At 46.2% G+C, this 24,388-nt stretch overlaps 1 protein-coding gene across 2 annotated transcripts in view; it reads right to left on the bottom strand.

The window, feature by feature from the left end:
- Window positions 1-10,854: 10,854 nt before the first annotated feature.
- ARMH3 (armadillo like helical domain containing 3) overlaps window positions 10,855-24,388 on the bottom strand; it is a 1,518,639-nt gene continuing 1,505,105 nt past the window's right edge. For both annotated transcript variants that reach the window (XM_069611618.1, XM_069611619.1), the window contains one exon: window positions 10,855-11,721. In XM_069611618.1, coding sequence (XP_069467719.1) covers window positions 11,629-11,721 — 93 coding nt within the window. In that variant the 3' untranslated portion in view covers window positions 10,855-11,628. The remainder of the gene's footprint in view (window positions 11,722-24,388) is intronic.

The following is a 24,388-nucleotide window of genomic DNA, read 5'->3' as shown; positions in this document are numbered from 1 at the left end:
AGGAATGACCATATGGTCAGACCAAGTTATGGGAAAGCCCGGAAAAACTGTGACCACACCAGGGGGAGCAAATATAAGATCAAAGGTATTCCCAAGAACATGAGTAGAACCCTGCACAAGTTGGGAGAGGCCAATATCAGCACCGGCAGAAATAAGATCTGCTTGGTATCACTGGGGTTGTTAGGATGGAGATTAAAATCCCGCAAAACTATCAAGGTCCCATATTGGGGAGGAAGGATAGCTCAGGGGCAACACGTTTGTCTTGGAAGCAAGACAGCACAGCGCAACACAGGTTCGGCTCCCGATCCCGTGCTTAGAAACCTTTTGTTGGTATTAAGCACCTCATAAATGAACAATTAAAATAAAATTAAAATAAATAAATATTGGAAACCTAGGCTAGACACAATATCCAATAAAGACAAATCAAAACCAGTGTCAGGACTACAAGACCGATAAACCATTAAGCAATAAAGCAAGGAGGATGCAGAAATAAGCCCCCGTAGTAGAACCACCTCCATCTTGGCTGTATGCTCAAACAGAACTATAGAGAAGCTAAAAATAGATCGGTACAACAGAGCAAGACCCCCACCCACCCTGGGGGAGTGCTATCCAGTCTAAGTATGTCATACCCGGAAAGCAGGGTATGAACTAAAAGTGGATCCGACAAGTCTTTCAGCCATGTCTCCGTCACAAAAACCAAGTCAGGCATGTGATCCGAAAGCAATGAGTAACAATTGGCAGCATTGGCTACTAGTGAAAGCGAGTTCAGCAGCAGATATTTAATCAGCGTAGACAGAATACTTCAATGCCGTCATGGCCCATGGACCTAGTAATATCCGACAGCCAACGGCCGGGAACAGTACATGACGGTGCCACCCCCACAGGCTCTTGACGAGAATAATGTAGCTGGGTGTTCATAGATGTATCTGCACGGAGCACATCTAAAGTGTGGATGAGCGCAGATGAGGCAGACTTTGGCTGGAATGAGTCGCTTCCTGCTACACCCATCCGATGCACCTCCTAGGAGGTTGCACATTCATATGACACATTATATTGGAGGCCAATCTGATCGAAGGAGCAGCTGACAGCGAGGCAAGACTTTCATTGGAAAACCTGGAACATCTTGAAGAAGTTTGCCATTGTGTCCTTGGATTGAAAAGCAATACCCAGGCAAGTGTCCAAGACCGCACAAATACATTTGAGGGACTGGGCCAGCGAAACCGGAGACTTCTTGTAGTTCAGGGAGAAGCGCAAGCTGTGCAATAGGCTGCATGTCCGGTACAGATGTGCTGACACTAGATCTGGTGAGAGGGCTTGGACTAGCCAGTCGTCCAGGCAGAGAAAGACATGAATGCCTCCCCTCCTGAGGTGAGCTGCCACTAGCACTAGCAGCTTGGTGAAAACACTGGGTGCAGAAGAAAGGCCGAAAGGGAGTACTTTGAATGGCAAATGACAGCCCCCCACTTTGAAACTCGGGTACTTCCTGTGCTTCTTAAGAATAGCCACATGGTTGTAGGCATCCTGGAGATCCAGAGAGACTAGCCAGTCGTTCATCTCCAGGGCCTGGAGGATCTGGGCAACAGTGACCATATTGAAATTATCCTTGCGCAAGTACAAGTTCAGAAGCCACAGATCCAGGATGGGTCTGACACCTCTGTCCTTCGGCACCAGAAAGTACGTTGAGTACCAAAGCCCTATATCGTTCCAAGTAGGGAACCATCTCTATGGCCCCTTTTTCCAGACGTTAATGGATCGTCCCCAGCAGGAGAGGTATCCTGAGGCAAGAGTTGGTGGCATGGGAAGTAGTCTGGATGGCTAGTGGAAAAAAAGGGAGGCAGTATTACTGCTGGACGACCTGTAAGGCCCAGGCATCCAAGGTGGTATTTCTCCATTCCTCGCCAAACAGGGATATAATGCCTCCCACAGGGGACAAATGGCAGAAGTTCCCTTCAGAGAGGCTTCGTGCCGGGGCTTGTGGATGGCACAGTGGAGGTGGACGAGCTTCCTCGAAGCGCACCTCGGCCCCTACGCCTGTTGGAATGCCGTTGCCCTTGCCTGACCGATGGTGCTTGGCCTCTACCCCAGTCGGCAAAAGAGGTGAAGGGGTGAAACCCCCTGCCCGCCAAGCTCACGGGTCGCTGTCGCTGCACTGGTAGCCCCAGCAATTTGGCAGTCGCCTTAGAGGCCTGAAATTTCTCGAGCGACTCGTCGGACTTGATGGCGCTCAAGTACATGCCATCAAAGGGCATGTCTAGAGGTTTCTCTTGGACATCAGTAGCAAACTCAGACGTCCTCAGCCAAGAAAACCGTTGCAAGATTTTGCTGGTGGCCATCTCCTTTGCGATGCAGTCTGAAGTGTCCAAGCCGGACTGCAAGATCTAGGCTTCCTTCACGCATCTCCCACTCAGGGATGTGCGCAAAAGAAAATTTGACCAAAGCGCAAGAGGCATTGACACATGGGAGACCAAGGCTCGAAGAGCCGAGAATCATCCACCCTATGCATTCAATTACTTGCTCTCCCCATCTGTGGAGGCAAAGACAGAAAAGAGGCGGTCTTAAGGTTTTGCCATAGCAGCCTGTAACAGCAAACTCTCATGGGAAGCATGGGCAGAAATAAACAAGGGGTCAGAAGGTGCCGACCTGTGCTTCTTTGCCAGGTCGCGGTCCACCGTGAGAACTGACGCCGGCTTGGCCCACAGTTCTATCACTGGCCCCTCTATTGCCTGGTTGAAAGGCAATCAAGTTTTCTTTTTAGGACTCTCGTCCAAGATGTCAGTCAGGTTGTACAGTACCTTTGCAAGTGAAGGGGCCGAAAGCCCTAAAGTGTCTACCACCTTTGCCATCAGATGCTGGAAAGCAGTCTGTGGCTTGCCAGGAGTGGTAACAGGGATTATGTCGACCTCTGGCGAGGTGTGCAAGCAACTTGGCTCCAGCAAATCGGATGCCAGGTCCAACAGTCACCCTGTTTCCCCATAAAAATCCAGTGGGAAGTCCCCCACTTACCTGGGGTGGAAGACCTCCAACCGGAAAGGTACAGGATCCCTTTCTTCATCATGCATGTCCTCTAACTGGGACATATATGCCCTTCTGGGTGTGGGAGGAACTCTACGTGACTTCAGGGGCTTTTCCTAATGGCTGTCCTTGGAGTGGTGGCTCCTCTTCTTTGAAGACGAAAAATGATGCCACAAAGAACCGCCATGTGATCCCGACCTCTTGTGGTGCTACATCTTTTTGTCCTTTCGGACCGTTCCTAAGTGACGAGTTCCATGCCTGGCGACCACGAATGGGTCCGCTGGTCACCTTTTTCCTTGCGGAGGACGTTGATTAGTTTTCCTTCATGCTCTCATAGCGCCTTTGGGTGCAATGATTGGCACAGCCCGCAGTCCTGTGCATTGTGGCCTTCACCAAGGTAGTAAAGGCATATGCAGTGCGGGTGCGAGACGGACATCTGACGCCCACAATCCATGCAGGATTTTAACCCCGAAGACCTTGTCGGATTCAGCATTGCGATGAATACGAGAGATATAGCAATCAAATTCGGTAACAAACAAGAGTGAAGAGCAATGTTCCTAGAGCGAGCAGTGTGCATGGAAAAAAGGAACTGAGGTCACGGGGTGCAGCACCTCAATATATATTGGCCCCAACGTCATGTCTGGCACTGGGCACTGTGATGAATCCAATGGAGTCATCACGGATTCCCTGGTGGAAAGCTCCTCCCATGTGGCCAGGGGAAGGCTGCCGCTACCTGATCCTGGCCCTGTGGGCGGTTACATGAGGGAGGATCAAATGGGAGGAGACAACTACCAGGGAGATGTTATGACTTCATTGGAGGAGTCACAGTGTTCCCCTCCTTCCCACGAGAAAGACCCTCTGAACTCCAAAACCTCAATGGCCTATTGTCAGATAGCGATTCCCCCTAAAGAGTAAGCCAAGAAACCTTTTCTTAACATCATTCTAGTCAGGCCCCCATCTTCCACACAAACACCCACAACCCAGATATAACACCTTTTGTTTTTGATGTGCCTTCATGTGAAGTTCATAGAAAAACAATCCCAGAGTTAAAAGATTCAATATGGACTTACACTCCCATAACCACTCACCTACTGAGACGAGGAGGATGAGGGAGTTTGTGCAAAAGTGACAGGAGCTCGCTACACAACATGCACACTAGTTGTTTTTGCAAACCTTCCAAATGCGAAGCACAACGACGAAGCCAGCAAAGCAGAGAAGGCCAGCGGGATAGGAAGAGAAACACCACGGGCTAGCCAAAAGGACCATGGAGACGCCGGGAACAGTGCAGGAGCTCCTGGAGGTCTGGTCGCACTCAAGGAGGCAGCAGACTTCATCCTGCCCCAAGAAGGAGGCATGTTACCACAGAGCAAATCCAGTTGCCAGGGGGGAGCGTCCGCACACTCCAACCTGGAAGGCTGAAGCACAAGCCATAACGGAGAGGTGCAAGCAACATCAGAGATGCTGGAAAAGACTGGTGAGTCTGCCCAAAGCAGCAGAGGGCCCAAGGGCGTTCCGACAACCACAACAACACGTGATTGAATGGTACAAGATCGCTAATGCAGGAAATATAAAAAGGCAAAGTTTGTCATAATGCAGTCAAGGCAAAGTACAAATTCAACACCCAACAAGAATAATATTTGATGCAGAAAATATACAAAAGTAAAGTTTGTTTGAATGCAGTCAAGGTAAAGTATAAAGCCAAGGTTCAATAAGAAAAATGTTTGAATGCCGACAAGACAAAGTATAAAGGCGAACCCAAATCAAATACAGGTGCATGAGAAGCCAATGTGGAGAAGAAGTTTGAGCATGTATGTTTGATTACAATATGAACACAAATAGATATACCAAACACCACATGGTATATGCTGTATATTAAAGAACTGTAAACCACATAAGAGCTCTGGCAAGTGACTAAAGCAGACAGCTGAAGTTGAATCTAAGAACTGTGACATGTTTATGAGCTCTGGCAGGTGAATGCCCCAGGCAAGTGAAGTTGTATTAAGGAACTGTGGCTGGCTGACCTCCTACCTTACAGACCATCCCTCCCAGGTTATCTTGGGCTCTTTCTCCTCTCCCACCTCTATCTCCACCTGTGGCATCCCCCAGGGCTCCAACCTCTCACCCTGGCTCTTCAACGTTTACCTCGCTCCACTTGCTCACCTTATTTCTACGTTCTCCCCCAGTGTTATGCAGATGACACCCAACTCTTCTTCAAACTTCCCTCTGACCCTCTTGCTACGCCCTCCACCATTCCCGACTGCCTTTCTGCTACCCAGTCCTGGTGTTCCTCTAACGATCTCAGCCTCAATGCCATCAAGACGGAGAATCCATCCTATCGAGATTCCTGCTCCCACCATCCTCCCTGGCCACCCCCCATGGCCACCCCTCCTTCAGCCATTGCCAGAACCCTCAGAGTCACCTTCAACCTCTCTCTTTCTTTACTCCCTCACATCATGGACCTTGCCAAGAAGGCCCATTTCCAACTCAACCGCCTCAGAGGCATCCTTCCTTTCCTCACTTTTCCCCAGAAGCTCAAGGTCTCTAGAGCCCTGGTACTCTCTAGGGCTGCAAGATTTATCCTTGGCCTCAAGCCCAGGGACTGCATCTTTCCAGCCCTACAATCTCTCCACTGGCTCCCAGTACCTGCAAGGATCAAATTCAAATCCCTCTGCATCATCCATAAGGCTGTATAGGGCCAGGGACCACACTATCTACAATCTTCTCTCACCAAATACTCTCCCTCCAGGTCCTTGCGTTCGCTCCTCTGGCTTCAACTCTCTGTGTGTCAAGCGCTTGTCTAAGCAGCAATCTGGTGGCCGATCTCTTTCCCCAGCTAGCTCCATCCTCTGGAATAGCCTCCCTCTCCATCTTGAGCTGGATCTCCTCAAATTCCAGAAGCGCTTCAAGACTTTCCTCTTCACCTCTTCCTTTCCCTTTCCCCATCCGCGTTAAACCCTTCATTCGTTGAGATTGGCCCTTATGTGTCCTACGGGGTCATGGCCATCCGCCCCATCGTCAGCCCCTCCTGCTCCCAGCACTTGCCCTTGGGAACCCAATGTTCTGTGTTCCCTCACAGGACTGCCCTTTGTAGCGGCATATGGCCATCCTTTACTATATGACCCCTGCCAAGCACTTCTATTGGTTCCCGGCAACTACTCCCTGGCACCTCCTAGTCCCCCAGGGAATCTCTTAGCACTCACCCCATTTCCCCGGCACCTTTCTCTCTCTCTGCACTTACACAATCCATATGCTCACAAGGACTAGTAGGACCACCACTATCCTGTTCATTTTGTATTGTATTGCCTTTGTCCCATGTTCCCCGCCATCCCATTGCCATGTGGGCGCTTTGATACACAATTCCCTGCTGTATAAGCGCCTTACAAAAGCACAATAAAATAAATAGGAAGTCCTGGCAGGCGAGTACACCAGGCAGTTGAAAATGGTATTAAGATTCCTGTCAGGGGAGTATATCAGGTAATCTACTGAGATACTTTTACAGAAAGACTGTTACAGAACTTTACTTGAACAGAACTTTTTAGTTGAATAAAAACTGTGTGTGTCCATGAAAGATACCAAGGAACTGTTAGATAAAGAGACATTTTTCCATCCTGTTTATGAATCTAGGGGGAAGGAGACCACCTTCTGGATCCACAGATCTTTACCTTAGAGAACATTTTAGTTGGAGTCATTCTTACACTTTTGGTTTTGAACACTTTTTTCTAACATTAAGTTAAAGACATTTACTTGCACCTTTTGTTGTTTGTTTATAAGTGTGAGGGTCAGGATAGGTAAAGGAATTGAGCTTCATTATGAGTTTGGCGCTATCTTGTGCCCAAAGTACCCTGGAGGAAAATAGCATCAATGCCCGTTGTAGTCCCAGTAGTCATAGTTGATTACAGGTTTCCAGTCACGGCAGCAGTAAAAGTAATGAAAAAACTGTTACTGGTAGAGTAAAACCCCAAAGGTCAGCCACCATCTTGGAACTTCTGAGAAAACTCCTGTTACTGCCAGTGGATTTTCTGAAAATACAATTGTTTCATCAACACGAGGACACTCATATGAGCTGTAGTTGCAATTTTTGATCCATATGGACCCTTCTCTCTGCCAGCCACTCACCAAATATCAGTCACAAAAGTGGATCCGGGGACTCTAGAGGATAAGGCTACATCTGCAAAATCATACTTCATGAGACACACTCTCCATTGTGGTGGATGAGACAACTATGGGTGCCCCTACATGTTTTGAACACTCAGCTCAAAATCAAGTGACGCCAGGAAGCAATAGCTAAAGCAGCACATATCTAACAAGGGGCAGCAGTGCCCGCCCACCCAGAATGCTGGTGACACCCACAAGAGGTGGAATGAATTGAGGGGTAAATTCAGGTCACTTGTGTGGCAACACTGGAAGGAGAGCTTGGTGGCAGGAGGGTGAGCTGTGCCACATAGGGACCCAGCCAGCAGTCTGAACCTATGCACTTTGACATGTACACGGCTCAGACCACTCAATAGGCCAACATGTGCATGCAGTGTGCACAGGTACTTGCACATTATAAAGTGAGTGATAGAAATACAAACTAAGTATAATAGTGCATAGCATTTATTTTCAGAATACTTGTGTATCATCAGCCTTTGCTCCACATTTGTTATTACCATGAAATGGCATGTCCAGGAGCTTCCCCTGACATCGGTGCAAAAGCCATGATGTCTTCATCCAGGAGTATCTCCTCAACACTGTCTCCATTGCCGTAGCACATGCCATGCAGTCTGATGGGTCAAAGCCTGACTGCTATATTTTACGTAAAAGTTATCTGCCATTACTTTGTCCTCTCACACCTCTACAGCAGGCAAGCGATAAGTGGCACCAGAGACTGCAGACCAGAGACCAAAAGCGAATACTGCCAGGGTACAAGAGCCATTTATAGCCCTCAAGCCCAGACTGCCAGAACCGAAAACCTTCTTACGTCAATCATCTAGGCTCTTACTCTGCCTGTCAGGTGGCAAATAGAGGAAATAGGATGTATTCAGGTTTAACGTGGTAGTCTGAACCAGAAGACTCTCAGGGGAGGCTTGTGAAGACAGAAAAGGCAGGACAGGGGGCACTGGCCTATGTTTCTTTGCCAGATCCCAGTCTATGGTCGGTACTGAAGCTGGTTTCATCCACAACTCTAGTACTAGGGCCTCAACTGCCAGGTTTTCTAGATTTTTGGAGGCCTAAGATGTGTATAAGGCTCTTTTTGGCCTAGCAACATTTTCTGTACCTCAGGGGTGTAGGATGTATTTTTTGGGCAAAAATGTTTTTGGGAATTTCAGGGGTCTAGGATGCGGATTAAGGCCCTTTACAGGCTGATATGATATATATATATATATATATATATATATATATTCTGCATACAATTATCTAGAATGAAGTTAATTTGAATTAGACTTTTGGTCTGGGAGGTGTCAATAGCCTCAATGTCTCCACAACCTTAGCCATTAGGCATTGGAAGGAAGCCTGAGGCTTGCATGGTGAAAGCGCAGGCAGCATGTGCTGTTCGGAAGACGTGTACAGCCCCCTTGTAAATAAGAGGCAAGGTGCATTTAGTCACAATGTTCCCCATAAAACTCCTCAGGGAAATGTCTAACTTCGATAGTGCATAGGGTGTGAGCCTACAGGAGCTCCTTGTCAAAGATTCCCCCCACCTTTAATTTGCAAGCTACTATTGGAAGCAGACTTATTGACAAGGAACCATGGTGTCAGTTGGGGCTGGTTGCACCATGGAAGATGGTGTGGTGCATTCTAGTGGCAGGTCTTTGCCTGGGGGAACCGCAGCCAAGTCGATAGGCGTACAGTCATAGTCCTTTGCAGAGTCTCTGCCGGCTCGTCCAAGCACAGTGGTTCCTGACGGCGCTGCCAGCGCAAAAGCCGTTGGCACTGAGGCCAAGAATCTTGAGTGTTTCCCATTTCTCCGGTGAGGAAGATTAGGTAGGGCATGGTACCTGTTGCACCATCTTCTCAGAGGAGTCCCTGGAGGAGTGTCTTCTCTTCTTCAATAAGGAAGAAGAAGAATGATGCCTGGAGAAAATGCTGGGTGAGCGGGAACTCTTGAAATCCTTCTTTTTCTTAAGACTTCAGATGGATCTCTTCGAGGTTGCGAGGCACAGAGCGTTGTACCGAAAAAAGCTCTTCGGTGCACAAAGATTTTTCCTTCTGATAAAAGGTGAAACGCTTGCTCCCGAAGCATCTAAGTGTGCATCGGTTGACACGCCCCGCAACATTGCGGGTCGTGTCCCTGCCCCAGACAGCAGAGACAAATTCTTTGGGGGTCAGAAACAAACATCTTTGTCCGCATTGGGTGCAAGTTTTAAACCCAAAAGCCTTTGTGAGATTTGCCATGGCACGAAACAGACAACCTTCTAACTATACAGTGTCCCTGTGTCACGCCGCCTGTCTTGGGGCTTCCTTACCAGTTACGGCGCTCCCCGTCCTGGAGGCTGTACCCGCGCTTCCGTCTTCGGGTTGCTCGGCGCATGCGCCGTGCGCAGAGTGCTCGATTCAGGGAATCCTGCGGCCCAAGCCTCGTTGTGGGCTGACCAATGCCTGGGAAACAGCACGGCTTGCGTTGCAAGCCTCCCAGGTGTTGGTGGTCACATATAAGGAGCCCCGGCCCTTATCCAAACCGCGTCTCAACGCGGTTTGGTTCGGACCGTGTCTACGCTGGTTCCTAGTCTACTTGCCTGGTTCCTGAGTCCTTCTGCCTTGCCCTGTTCCAGTCTGTTTTCCTTCTGGTTCCCTTCTTGTTGGCTTCCTGTTCCCTTCTCCTTCCTGGGGTTTGTTCCTGGATCTCCCTGGCTCCCTCTCTGGTTTTGGGGTGGTTCCCCTACAGGCCCTTTCCCATTTGGTCCTGTGTTCTACTGCTCCTTCTGGTTCTCCTTGCCTGCCTGCCTCTGTCACTTGCTGCCTGTTGCTGATACTTGGAAGAACTTTTCAACCTCAGCCTACTGGTCTTCGTCATCCTTAATCTGGAGCCTATTACCTTCCGTGAACCCAGAACTACCCAGAACTATCGACAAGGAGGCTCCCCCTGTCAGTGCTTGCACTGTCCCGACGCCACGCTAATCAGGGGTGAGCGACCCCGTGGCGTTGGGAGCTGGTTCACCTCCAATCCGGTTCCATTCGGGCTGGAGCTGGGCTGGTTTCCCGCGCCATCACTTACGTCTCCACGGAACATCAGACAGTCTGGCATCATCTTAGAGACCCCAAACCGGACGAACAGGTACGCAGCGCCCTCATGACGCTATCTTTAACACCCTGTTGCTAGCAGTGTGTGTGGAAAAAGGAACTAAAGTCACATGGCACGGCACCTGAATGCAAACTGGCCTAAACGTGGCCAGCGTGGATCGCATAGATGTGACAAGCAGAGCTGATGCAGAGACATGCTGTGCCCCCTGGTGGAAAAGTTAATAAGAGATGCTTCGATGGGAGACAGATACCATAGATGAGGAATTTGTGAGAGGAAAAACTCCATTACAAATATAACAATGCAAAGTCAACACTTTTTTTACTATGGCAAAGATTAAAGCAAAAAAGATCAAGTGTGCACAAACATTTTGAAAAGGACAATGCTCCTATCCAAGACTCACACATGCAATCAGGGATATTGATGTACAGCCAATGTTGGCATGGAAATAATGGGAAGTGGTTGAGAGGCTATGTTCAGAGATTCACTGCTAACAAAGTTTTGCAGGTTTTCGGAAACATCAAGAAATGAGTTGTGAAAGAGAAAATCTTGCTAGTGTAGTTTAATTTTTTAACAGGGTAATTAAACATCTTAGAAAAAAATCTAAAAAACTATTTCACATATACTGTATGTTGTAAGTATGTTTAATAATTTTAGCTCACTGATCCGTTAAACTATAGCAGCAGGAGTAAAAAAAATCTGTTAAAATAAATATAATTTCACACCAAAGTGTTTTTTCATCCCACTTCCATTCTTGTCTAGTAGACATTTTTGTAAACATTACTTTTGGGGGGAAACAGTGAAAATGAGCTGCTTGCCACATGAAACAGGGAAAGGGCAAGAAAGGGTATATATTGCCATATATATATATATTACTCTTGAGTTGTTAATGAGAGTCCTGAACAGATAAACGTGTAATTATGTTGTCTGCTCCCTTCTAATACTGACATTAATTATGAAACATTTTCCCACTGGAAAATCCAGCTATCATTTCTGCACACTAACTCCAAGACACAGACCACAGAAACATTCTACTAGACTCAGGAATATCAGGTACAATACCCACATCTTCCTCTTCCCGCACCACCCAGCCCGCCGAAAAAGATACACATTATTTAGATCCAATTTGAACAGTTTTGCACATCTTTAAAACACATCTCTGGGGGGACAAAGATAAAATTAGATGCATTATTTGGCCAATTACTGCCACCATAGTCTTTCAGAAAATTCTGTTTGTGCCTATTAACAAAGGCAGTGAGGCTCTCACAAAGTGTCAGCTACAGTTGGCGGCTCAGTAGGTTTCATTGTAGTGGAAAGTGGGCCACAAGATGTAGCTCTGTAGTTAGAGATACTCCAACATTCAAAGTCCACAACAGAATGGAGAGATCCAACATGGTTCATGAGATCGTAGAAAATTCTTTAAGTAGAACTTCCTGACTTAATGTATTGAATGCAAGGTTCCGCCGTACATTGATGCTGATAGAACGAACCTGTAACAAAAAAGATTCTGAATTTACTGAAAGGTAATGATGTATCTTTTTACAACTCATTTGGCTCCTGCACTAATTACAGGAAAAACAAAGAACAATACTGTGCTAGTACATTCTTGCGTAGCATCATCTTGAATGATTACCGGATGGGTGCACAATAGTAGCCAATAACGTCTAGCTTCCATGGCTCGGAGGACATCAAGTTAAGGTGCAGACCCTCACAGAAAGCTCAAACCAGGAGGAGGGGTTACAATAGAGATATATAAGCACAGGGTCCCAGTCAAGAGCGTGTGGTGCTTGCCAAAGGAGGTTGTGGCAGGAGGATGTAGAGCGGTTTGGCAAGTTGTGAAGAAGGAGTTGGGAAAGACAAAGAAGAGAGAGGAGGGCATTGGACAATAGAGGTGAAGAAGAGACAGGAAGTGGTTGGACGGTCTCATCACCGGTTTGTAGAGAGGAAATAAATCACAAATCTAAGTGTGGGAGGTGACAAGCCACTCAAACTTACCAGAAAAAGGCAGGCTCAGTTGCCTCTGTCTAAAAGTTGAAGGAATTCTTCTATGGTATCTACAGATTGTGGCAGCGATCCAGCGATGTCTATAAAAGCTATGTGGGGGACTGTAAGTTGTCGCATCCATAGGCGAAAACCCAGAGAAAGTACATTAGAGACTTAGAGAGACATGGAGTTACCCAGAGCCCCCGTAAATTCTAGTTGGAAGAACTTGCACTGCTGGAACTGTTGAAAAGAGACTATCCTGAACCTTTATGTTTTCATTTGACCAAGGAGAGGACCCTTTTGAGTAAATAAAAAAGTCTGTTTAAACTGGAGCTTGTATCTGGCCTCACTGTGGAACAAATTAAATTATTCAATTATTTGACAGAGGGTTCTATGACAGGTTGGTTGCATAAGCACAGGACCTCTCATGAGTTTTTCAATATGTATATTTTGGAGGGATTGTAACATAGCGTTAAGTAATGGCTACTGTTGATTCAAGCGTATTGGATTCCACTGAAGTATAAAAGGCAAGTAAAGAATTGGAGGAAGGGACAGTAAAGTCATGGCTGTTGAGGTTTTATCCAACAAAAGATAACACACTTACCTTCAGTAATTTTATTTCTGATAGATACCATATTCTTCTCACAGATTCCCTATCTTCTGAAAAATCCCCAGGAGTAGAATATATGTGGAACCTGTTTCCTAGACACTGAAGGACGCCGAGTGACTTTGTGCTGATTTAGCACTGTCATTGATAGATGAGCGGAGCTGCACAAGCCTTTTGACCTCAGTTCAACCCAATCTCCCCAATCAAAAAAATAAGCACCAAACTGCCACATTACGTTATGAGCACTATGCTTGGTGGGCATCAGTTTAAAGACTCCCACAACAGCATAGATATTGATGGGGAGAAGACTGCAACAAATATAACATACAAAATGAAATTCTGTAAAACCAAGCACCCAAATCGTGCACCTCTTTGTGCCAAAGAATCAAAACGGGAATTCAGACTAACTGCATGACAGAGGTTCAAAAAGTACACTCCTCTTTACAGGTAACCATCTCCTTGGAAAAACTTGCCAAAGAGACTAAATGCACAAAGCTTGCATGCACCAAGAGGATGTGATTGCCACTAAAAAACAAATGACTTGAGATGTTCTTTCTTCCTCCGACAGATTCTTCCTCTCATAAAGCACATTGCAGAGGCAAAACTGGCTTTGGAGACTTATTCAGCCATTCATCAAGGCAGCTCAGAGTTGGCACCACTCATCAGCTGTGGCACCCTTGACTGCAGGTATGATACCCTGGGTGGCATAAATGAGCCACCTGTAAACCAAGCCCCAGTTCTACCAATTATCTGTTGGAGAACGGATCTATCAGAGATACTTACTAAAGTTAAGTCATTTGTTGTACTATTGATACCTTCCCCCCACAGAATCCTATCGTAGAAAACCTTAAATGGTACAAAACTTGAGAGGGAGAAGCCTAAATCTACACAAGGAAACTGTAGCACTCCATAGACAAACAGGCAGCCAGATCAGATAAGTAATCCAGGTAAACATGTACAAGGACACTTGTGAATGGAATGGGAATGCTGGGTTGGAGGCACTTCGGTATCTAGTGTACAAGACAGCTGCACATCTGTGTGGAAGCTGAGATTATCCCCTAAATCTCTGCAAGTTATAAAGGTAAATAATAACTTCCTACTATGTGCGCTAATCTACAATATATATATATAACAACTGATATATAATGCTGATACACAATCAATTGCAATTATTTATTCAATGTCCGAATATTCTTAATGCATATTCTCGTTTGCCCGAAGGTGAATTACAGGAAAGAGCATGAAGCTCGCTAACGCACCATGCCAATGTGATGGCCACTAAAGAAGGCTGTCTTCAGAGTGAGCAGCTTAATAGATGTAGAATGCAAACCCTTCTTTTCAAAGACATGAATGTACTCAGAGAACAGTTTCTCTGGTGCTAGCTTATGCAGTAACTATTCATAAATCACAATGTCTAACCTTAGATCAAGCATTGATTGATATTGGCAACACAGTCTTCAAAGAAGGTATGAGTTACATAGCACTGTCACGGCTACGTACACTGGAAGGACTGCATCTAGTTAATTTTGATGCAACTGCAGTCAGTGCAGAAATTCCTTGCATCATACAATGCAATAGACTGCGTGCACTGGACACACCCCATCTAAAAATGTACCCTATTCCTCAAAAAACAAAAGGTTTGGAAAGAAGGCTCATTCCCACAGAAGTACTAAATGATTTCGCCACAAAGAAATTGAAAGAAACTCATGCTACAGCAACTACCAAAAACAAATACAAAAGGAGCAAAATAGAAAACCATACCCAACTCCACCCACAAAAAAATTCCTCAGCAAAGGAACCACGTACCTTTCCATCAAAGGGCTCAGGCACAGAAGTACCTGGACCATTCATATTTTCCAATACAACAGGTGTTATTTGCTATGCAAATTTACCAATCAATGTTCTATTCCAAATACCAGCAGTTGTTGAAAACATTTATTTAAATGGCGCAGACCATTTGAGTTTGCAAATGCTCGTCCTTCACAGAAATGCAGTAAGTAATCCTGACACCATTTACAGTGTCTCAGGAATAAGGCAAGAATTGGACTACAGTGCTGGAATGGTGAAATTCACTTTAAACCGACAAGAAGATCCACAGGAATTTGTAATGTACTTACTACAAATGGAAAGAAAAAACATGCTTATAAATGAAATCTTTCACATTTCCTACATGTGGAAACATACATGCACTCTTTGCAACCATGTCATTCAGGAGCAAGTCCCTAACAAATTCTTCGTGTGTGTATCAATACCTAACTGTGACTCCATTCCATTACAGCAACTGGTGCAAAATGCAAACCATAGCATGTGGTGTACATCGTGCAATTCTGATATTTGTTCGACGCTACATATACACTCACATAGTCAATATGTGATATTAATGCTCTTAAGATACAATGCCGACGGTACCAAAAACAACTGCAAACTTACTGCCTTCACACACGGACAGGTATCACTTGGCAAAGAAACCTTCACAACTGTAGCCATAATCTACCACACAGGGGGCTCCACCAATGGAGGCCACTATACTGCATACATTAGAAAGCAATCTTCATGGTGGGAATTCAATGATACTTCCATCAGTCCAAAGCAAAGACTACCTGCAAATCTTGCAAATGCCTACCTAATATTCTTGAAGCCAAAATGTACTCATTGATGTACAAACCTACTATACCTTACTCCCCAGCACCAACTAGTACCTTCGTAAGTGGACAAAAAATGTTTTTACTTCCACACTATCGACCAAAAGCAACGGACCATACTGGAAGCATCGAGGAAATGCACAACAGTGTGTGTTGGACAATTTTATGCCCAATGAACCCAAGAAGTACAGTCACACAAACAGTACGTGTACACAAAGCACAATACTATTATTTTCCACTGGATACGTGGAAGGGAAAGTGCCAAGTATGAGGGTTCAATAGTATCCTCAGAAAACTCTAAAATCACCACTTAAGCAAATTAATCACCAGCTCTCAGAGAATAGTCATACAACTCCAACATATATGGACATATCACCACGTAAATCCGCAAATGGACAGTACCACTTCAAAATGTACACAGATGTCCAAGTAATCACAGGAATGCACAAGCTTCTCTACGAACCCTTTACAAACGGGACACTGTAAACAGTTGTAATACGCCACCTGGTATCTAAATGCAACCTCAATACGACAATGTTATTTGCAGCATCACAACTACCCAACTCAACCTTCAACAACTACTGTGCTACAAACATAGCGTCAAACACTTCCAAAGTATGAGCAGTTACAGTACGTCAACAGGTACGTAACTTCCGTCAGAATTCTGCACTAGCACAGAACAATGTCATAATACTTGCAAACCACCAGTAGCAACCAAACGCATAAAAAAACAGTGGTTCAAAAAGGAAGCAGGTAAATATTTACAAATCACCACCTGCTATGCAACGCCACCCATCCTACCAACATGTATAGTCCAGATATCGTACAGCATTACATTTCCTCCTACTTCAAGACTACAACTTAAAAAGTGCTGTAACCACTCCAAACGTCACTATCATTCATTGTGCACCATTGCAGCAACGAAATTTCGAAGTTTTTTTTCTATCAAGCATGGATTATTTTTACCCACAGACCCAATGATTATGCAAAGAACCACAGTCATGCGTGCAAAATCCATTGAGAACGTACGCTAGAGCTAGAGAAGGGAACTTCCGTGACTCTGTGCGGGGGTACAAGCAATGGGGAAGCGCGATTCCAAGGCGCGTGAGCCGCCTCAGCTCCCAGTCACAGCGGTTAGATGCTGGAGCTGTTTGCGGCCTGCGGGCAGGAGGAGTGGAACAGGTGCCAACGGCAGCAAAATGATGCCTGGGGAGACCTACTCTAAAACAGAGGGGCTGGCCACAGCAGGCACGGGCCAAGGCTGCCAGAACTGTAGAGCACTGCAGCAGAACCTAAACGAGTATGTCGGTGCATTAATTGCCCTGAAGCAAAAGATAATCGAGACAGACCATTTGCTATCGAAATATCAACATAAATGTGATGAGGTTCAGTGTACAGAAAGGGAAAATAGCACTCTTTGTCACCAGTCCCAACAAATGCTCCAATAAATTGCCACACATGACCATTGTCAGGGACAACTGGATTCCGTACAAGCAGAGCTAGAAGAAAATAAGTCTTCCCTCAAAATATTTCAGCAAAGAACCACAGGAACTGCGCTGATTGGACAGTGCACTGGTTCAAAGCACAGTACTTAGGAAGTACTAGTTGTGAGAGTCCACAAAATAAAGACATGTATGCTATGTAGTGAACTGCAAACTAACGAAATACCTGCGATAACATATTCGGTTTGCTTTTCCCACAGATATTGCAGCAACCAGTACCACAACATTTTACACTCCATACACAAAACACAGTGCATGTCATGAATCGACGTTTCAGTTCTTTCTGGAGTACGTGGTCCATAGGACATTGCTACATTCCTTCCAAGGTACACCCAACATGGCCGGCGTGTCACGACCCTCACCCAAAACCCCCTCTGGCAAACCCATTGGCCAGATAGAGTCGGACTCGGGCCTCTAGAGCCTGGCATCCTCTTCAAAAGCCCTCATGGGGCCAGTCCTGGCGCCTATGGCGCCAGGCTCACACACCATGAAAAACAATGTGCTTGGGAACTACTTTATTGTATTGTCAGCCAACATGGAGGCATCCACATAGCTTGGTTCCTAAGAACCAAGCTATGCAGTCTAGTGTTTTGGGTGTGGTAGCAAGGGACTACGTTACCTGGACTATTTTGTTGGGGCTATTTAAACGACACCCGAGCAAGACAACACGCATCGCGTTACTTTGCAGCGTGCAACGTGACACTCACCGTGTCCAGCTATTCCCTCGAACCTCGGAGAAGCAGAACCTGCAAGGAGACAAAAGGAACAACATTAGCAGCAGCATCATCATCATCTTACCTGCAGTCTTCATCTTTAAACACTCGCAGCTACTGAGAACAGCTTCCTTGACTCTGCACGCCTCCCGGACAGAACAACCTTGAAGAGGAAGATAGAGGCAACATTAAAGAAAGCAATAGAGACATTTACAAATTACGAACTGCTCAAAAGGCTTAACTGGCTGGTCGCCTCTCGGCTGGCACCACTCCGGACAGTCCACTCGCGCTGAAGAAGACTGAGACCTACAAGGAAAGAAAACACAGGTTAGCAAAGGCAAGACTTTGCAGCGCTGCGCATAGCGCTTACTTACCGCATCATAGCGCTCTTAACGCGCCATCATTTATCAGCGGGGCTCAACCAAGCCAGTTCGCCGCGCTGAAGCTCTGCATACTTAAGGGAGAAAAAAGAGACATTTTAAACAAAGAAAGGCATGCAGGATAGCAACAAAACTAAAGAACAGCAATAAGATCTACCTGAACAATATCAAGGGCCGGCGTCAGTGAAGTAACTGGACCGCACTCGCCCATGAAAGACAACGCGCCCCTGCAAAGAAGGCAGGACGGAGAGCACGCCTAATTCTAGCACAAGGTGAGGAGAGGGCGCCAGAGGGACTGAAATCATACGGGGGTGGAGGTAGGATACTTACCCCAGTCGGTCAGTCTTGAACACAGTCCTCCTGTAATTTCAGGCAGAACCTTCCCAGCAGACCACATCAGGGAAAAGCTGAGAAGCATACGAGCGAGTAACCCGGCTGGGTGGCGTCCCTGTGGATACCAGGTGAGCGTAACACGGTGCTAGTGCATGACTACCACTCTAGAATTTCCAAGAGTTCGCCAGTTCCTTAAAAAGGGACACGCCCCTGCGGCGCTTCACATCTCAACCCTAACTTCCCAAACTTTGGCAAGTGTGGTCGTACTTTCCTAGTGTTAGTACTCTTCCTTTCCAGGTTCTAGTTTGGCCCTCCTCTACCCTAACTGCCTTATTAGTGCCCTCCTTCCTAGGGCCTTGCCGCCCGTAGCGCTTATTCCTTACCACCCTTGCGATTGTCCTGGTTCCTTCCTGGCATCTTCCTTCCGGGACTCTGCGAATCATCGCTCACCCTCCCTGGATTTGAACGCATATTTACCTCGGTCGGAAATCATCTGCACGCTGGCGACGGAGGATACGCGACCGTGTCTCTATAAAACCCGAGCTGTCCGGAAGAAGGAGAAACCCCAGTCCAAGATGTCGAAAGATAAAAAGGTGAGATTTCAGGCAAAGTGTGACAGTTTGAGACGCCAAGGATTGAATATTGATTCTACCATGGAAGCAGCCGTTCAAGACCTCATGAGAGGTATGCAAGAACTCACAACTGAAGTACAGAATTTAAAGGCCGAAAATGCTGCATTGAAACAACTTGTGCTCTCCAGGGATTCGGCTTTCCAGGAAAGTGCCATAGTAGGGGGTATTGTGGACAAATATGATGGAACCACCAAGGCATTGCGTTCCTTCCTCGACTCATGTTTAGTGCATTTTACCTTCAAACCCTACTATTTCTCAACACCCAGAGCCAAGGTAGGATTTATAATCTCCCACCTTTCGGGAAATGCTTTGTCCTGGGCAACACCCTTAGTTAATGCAGGGGACCCACTCCTGGACAACTATGAAGGATTTGTAGATGCCTTTAAAACTATGTTTGATCGACCTGAACAGGTTTACACTGCCCAAGAGAAGTTACTGGAGTTTCAACAAGGTTCTCAGGATATGTTGTCATACATCACCCGCTTCAAACAATTGGCCAAGGAGGCCGATTGGGCTCCAGAAGCCTGTTTCACATTGTTCCGCCGTGGATTGAACGACGAAATCAAGGATGAACTCGCCCGGGTGGCTTTACCGGATCTGTCCATGCAAATTGATTTCTGCATCCAGGGAAGGAAGTCTGAAAAGAAAAATACACATTCCTTGCCAGCAAAAGCTCCCTTGGATTATACCAGTCGTAAGGAGACGGCGTCTAATCCCCTACCGGATGCTAAGCCAATGCAACTTGGCTCCTTACGAGGACTCATTTCTTCACAAGAAAGAACTCGTAGAATCGATACTGGACTTTGTATGCATTGTGCATCCGACAAACACCTTGTAAAAAATTGCCCAATAGCTCCTCCCAGGCGTTCGGGAAACGCCAGCTCCCGATCTTGAACGGAGCCCAGCTTTGGGAGAAAGATTTGTGCTCCAAGTCTTCTCCAAGTAAACCTAGTCAACCCACAAACAGCCTGGTGATTCATCAAGTGTCTCTGTCAACCACCAAAGATGAAATATATTCCGTCCTGGCCCTAGTAGACTGCAGAGCAATGGGCATATTCCTTGACCATGATTGGGCTCTGCAACACCATATTCCCCCAAAAGGCAAAAGACATCCTCCAGGCAGTCGAAGGTATCGATGGAAATCCACTATCTTCAGGACCCATCACCCAACAAACCACGGAACTGTTACTAACTATAAACAATCAGCAAGAGATGTTACACTTCGACATTATAAAGGCTGCTCATTACCCGATGGTGCTAGGCATGCCTTGGCTTCAAAGACACAATCCATATATTACCTGGACAGCAGGTTCCTTGTTCTTAGGATCAGAATATTGTCTTTCACATTGTCTGCTTCAAGGGATACAACCCTCTTCCTCGGATTACCAGGAGACTAAGAGCTCGCCCATTAGTGTGTCTAATGTCACTCAGATACCTGAGCCTTAACAACAATTCTCGGATGTGTTCTCATCAGATATTGTTCAAGCATTTCCTCCCCACCGACCTGAAGATTGTGCCATTGAAATGGACGACTCTGCAGTCATACCATTCGGAAGGATGTTCATACTTTCGGAACCTGAGAAGAGAGCCCTACGTGAATACTTGGACACTAATCTTTCCACCGGCACCATTCGCCCATCAAAATCCTCTGCAGGGGCATCCTTCTTCTTTGTGCCAAAGAAAGATACCAAGGAACTTTGACCCTGCCTGGACTAGGCAGGGTCAACGTACAGGGGGCTCAACCAATGCACATAAAAAGACCGTTGCCCATTATCACTCATATCAGACATCCTGGAAGCAGTCCGCGGAGCTGTGATTTTTACCAAACTTGACCTTCGGGGCGCCTACCATCTGATCCGCATAAGAGAAGGTGATGAGTAGAAAACAGCCTTCAGGACACCCTTCGGGCATTTCGAGTACTTAGTAATGCCATTCGGTTTATCTAATGCCCCAGCAGTGTTTCAACGGCTCATGGACAGAGTATTCTCAGACATGTTGTTCCTCTTTGTCATCATTTATCCGGACGATATCCTGATCTATTCCAAGAGAATCTCGTAATATATCAAAAACATGTGTCTCTGGTTTTACAACCTTTACGAGAGAATAACCTACTCGCCAAACCTGAGAAATGTATTTTTCACGTTACTACTGTTCACTATCTAGGATTTATCCTAGGTCCTCAAGGAATTTAAATGGATCCTGCCAAGGTCGACTCAATCCTCTCATGGCCCAGGCCCACATCAGTAAAACAAATACATTCCTTCCTGGGTCTTGCAAATTTTTAGCGGAAATTCATTCCTACCTTTTCCGTTATTGTACAGCCCATAGTTGCTTTACTGAAGAAAGACGTTCCTTTCAACTGGACAAAAGACCAAGAATCTGCCTTCCACGAGTTAAAACAAAGAGTTACTCAAGGACCCATCTTGGCTCAACCTGACATTAACAAACCCTTCCTGATGGAAATCGATGCCTCAGATTACGCCGTAGGGGCTGTTCTAAAACATGAATCGGAAGATGAAAAAGAACATCCCATCACCTATCTGTCTTGTACTCTAAATTCCAGTGAAACACATTACTCAGTGTTGGAGAAGGAATTGCTTGCCATCCGCCAGCCTTTTACCGAATGGCGTCATCTGCTCTTGGGTGCCAAATATCTGATTCAAGTCCAAACTTATCACCGGAATTTGCAAGTTCTTCAGTCATTGGAGTGCAGAAACAGTCGTCAGGCTCGCTGGGCCTTTTTTTTTTTGTGCTCAATATCAGTTCCAGATAAACCATGTTCCAGGAGTAACTAACATTATTGCTGACGCTCTGTCCAGAAGGCCGGACGATGAACCTGAGGAAATTTGTGCTCTTTCAAAGATGTTTCCCGATTCTGTCTTTATTGCCCAGGCAAATTCCTTACTGGATAATATCCGCGCAGAAACACCTATTTCGGATCACTGGAATTAATACCTTAAGACAAACCGATGGGTACTCCCGGCTAAAGACGGATACCTTTTTAAGGATAAGAACCTAGTGATACCTACACAAGAACTGAGATCGAATATGATCACCCTCTGCCATGATACCTTCCATTCAGGACAACGGGGCATATCAGCAACTCTCAGACTCATTCAGAGGAACTTTTGGTGGCCCAGAATGGCCAAAGATATAAAGAAGTACATCCAAGCCTGCGCAGTCCAGCAGGACTTCTATATCAACCCGCCTTGCCAGACCAACCTTGGGCGACTATTGCTACTGATTTCATGGTGGAGCTACCTCTTTCCAAGGGCTTCACAACCATAATGGTGACCATCGACCTGTTTTTCCATATGGCCCATTTCACTCCCTTGGAAAAGCTACCTTCAGCACAAGAAATGGCAGGAATTTTTGTAAACCACATCTTTAGACTTCATGGCCTTCCTTCTAAAATCATTTCTGACCAGGGCCCTCAGTAGATCTCCCAGTTCTGGAAATACCTATGCAAAATGTTAGGCATCCAACGCGCCTTGTCTTCAGGGTACCATCCTCAGACCAATGGGATTACAGGACGAGTCAACCAAACACTCGAACAATATCTCCGATGTTTTGCCTCCAAGGTACAGGATGATTGGTCTGTCCTGATTCCTGTGGCCGAATTTGCTTACAATAACTCTGACCATGCTGCCATTAAGACCAGCCCTTTCTTTTGCTCCCAAGGATTTCATCCATCTGTCTTACCTACCATTCTGCCTCACTTCACCCCGGTTCCATCAGTCAAATCCTGGATAGAGCATTTGGTCACCGTACACAAGGATGTTAAAGGACATTTGGAAAAGGCCAGGATGGATGTTAAACGATATGCTGATACCAAGAGAAGACCAGGTCCAAAATACGCCATCGGTGATAAGGTCTGGCTTCCCTCCAGACTGTTAACTCGACATTTAAGGCCTAACAAGTTGGCTCCACGTTTCTATGGCCCCTTTTTGATAAAAGAAATGATCAACCCTGTTGCCTTCAAACTTCAATTGCCCCACTCCTGGAAAAGGATTCACCCTGTTTTTCACACATCCCTACTGAAACCCTATTCACAAAACACTAGAACCTCTCCTCGACCTACCCCCGTGCTCAACAATGAACAAGCTGAATTTGAAGTTTCTAGGATTTGTGACTCCAGATATAGAAGGGGTTGTCTACAATATTTGGTGGAATGGAAAGGATATCCACCCAGTGAACGAACATGGGAACCTATGTCCAATAGGAATGCCCCTCGCTTGCTACGACGGTTCCACTTGACCCATCCGGGCAAACCAGGAGGATCGCAGTTTAAGAGGGGGCATGCTGTCATGAATCGACATTTCAGTCCCTTCTGCACTACATGGTCCATAAGACATTGCTACATTCCTTCCAAGGTACACCTAACATGTGTATGACTACTGCTCTAGCGTTTCCAAGTGTTCGCTAGTTCCTTGGAAAGGGACACGCCCCAGCGACGCTTCGCGTCTCAACGCTAACTTCCCGAACTTCGGCAAGTGTGGTTGTACTTTCCTAGTAATAGTACTCTTCCTTTCCAGGTTCTGGTTTGCCCCTCCTCTACCCTAACTGCCTTATTAGTGGGGGCACTTCCTAGGGCATTGCCGCCCGTAGCGCTTATTCCTTAGTGCCCTTGTGTTTGTCCTGGTTCTTTCCTGGCATCTTCCTATCGGGACCATGTGAATCATCGCTCTTCCTCCCTGGATTTGAACGCATACTTACCTCGATCGGAAGTCATCTGCACGCTGGTGACGGAGGATACGCGACCGTGTCTCTATAAGACCCGAGCTGTCCGGAAGAAGGAGAAACCCCAGTCCAAGACGTCGAAAGATAAACAGGTGAGATTTCAGGCAAAGTGTGACAGTGCAGGCCTTCCTCAATCCAAACAGTAAGTCTGCAACGATCGCTATCATACTTCTCTACAATATCCACAGTGATATCCAAAGTGCAACAAGTGCACTTTTTTCTGCTATATACATACCAATACCACCATTTACAATGCACACCTATATTACACTATGCAGCTTGTGCCTACGCCCTACACGCTTCACTACACCCTTTACATTGAAGGGCCTCCAACCATACTCTAAACATTGTACACCTGCCCACTATTGCCGCTGCACTTCAGAACTATACATACAATAATCTATCCACGTACCACTAACCCCACACATAACACAGCCACCTACCCTTTAGCCACTACAGTTGACATTGGCTGCTATTTCTTCCACAGAATACATAACCTGTTTCCTACGCACACTGGTCACCTAAGCCTACCATAAGCGCACACACTGAATTAACAACACGACAGTAACCTAATCTGCACAATCGCAACAATACAACTTCATGCATGCATCAATACATCTTACGT

The sequence above is a fragment of the Ambystoma mexicanum genome, chromosome 8, assembly GCF_040938575.1.
Source record: "Ambystoma mexicanum isolate Mex_15411 chromosome 8, UKY_AmexF1_1, whole genome shotgun sequence".
NCBI classification, from domain to species: domain Eukaryota; kingdom Metazoa; phylum Chordata; class Amphibia; order Caudata; family Ambystomatidae; genus Ambystoma; species Ambystoma mexicanum.
The sequence above is the reverse complement of the archived record's forward strand: the minus strand, read 5'-3'. Positions and strand labels throughout refer to the sequence as shown.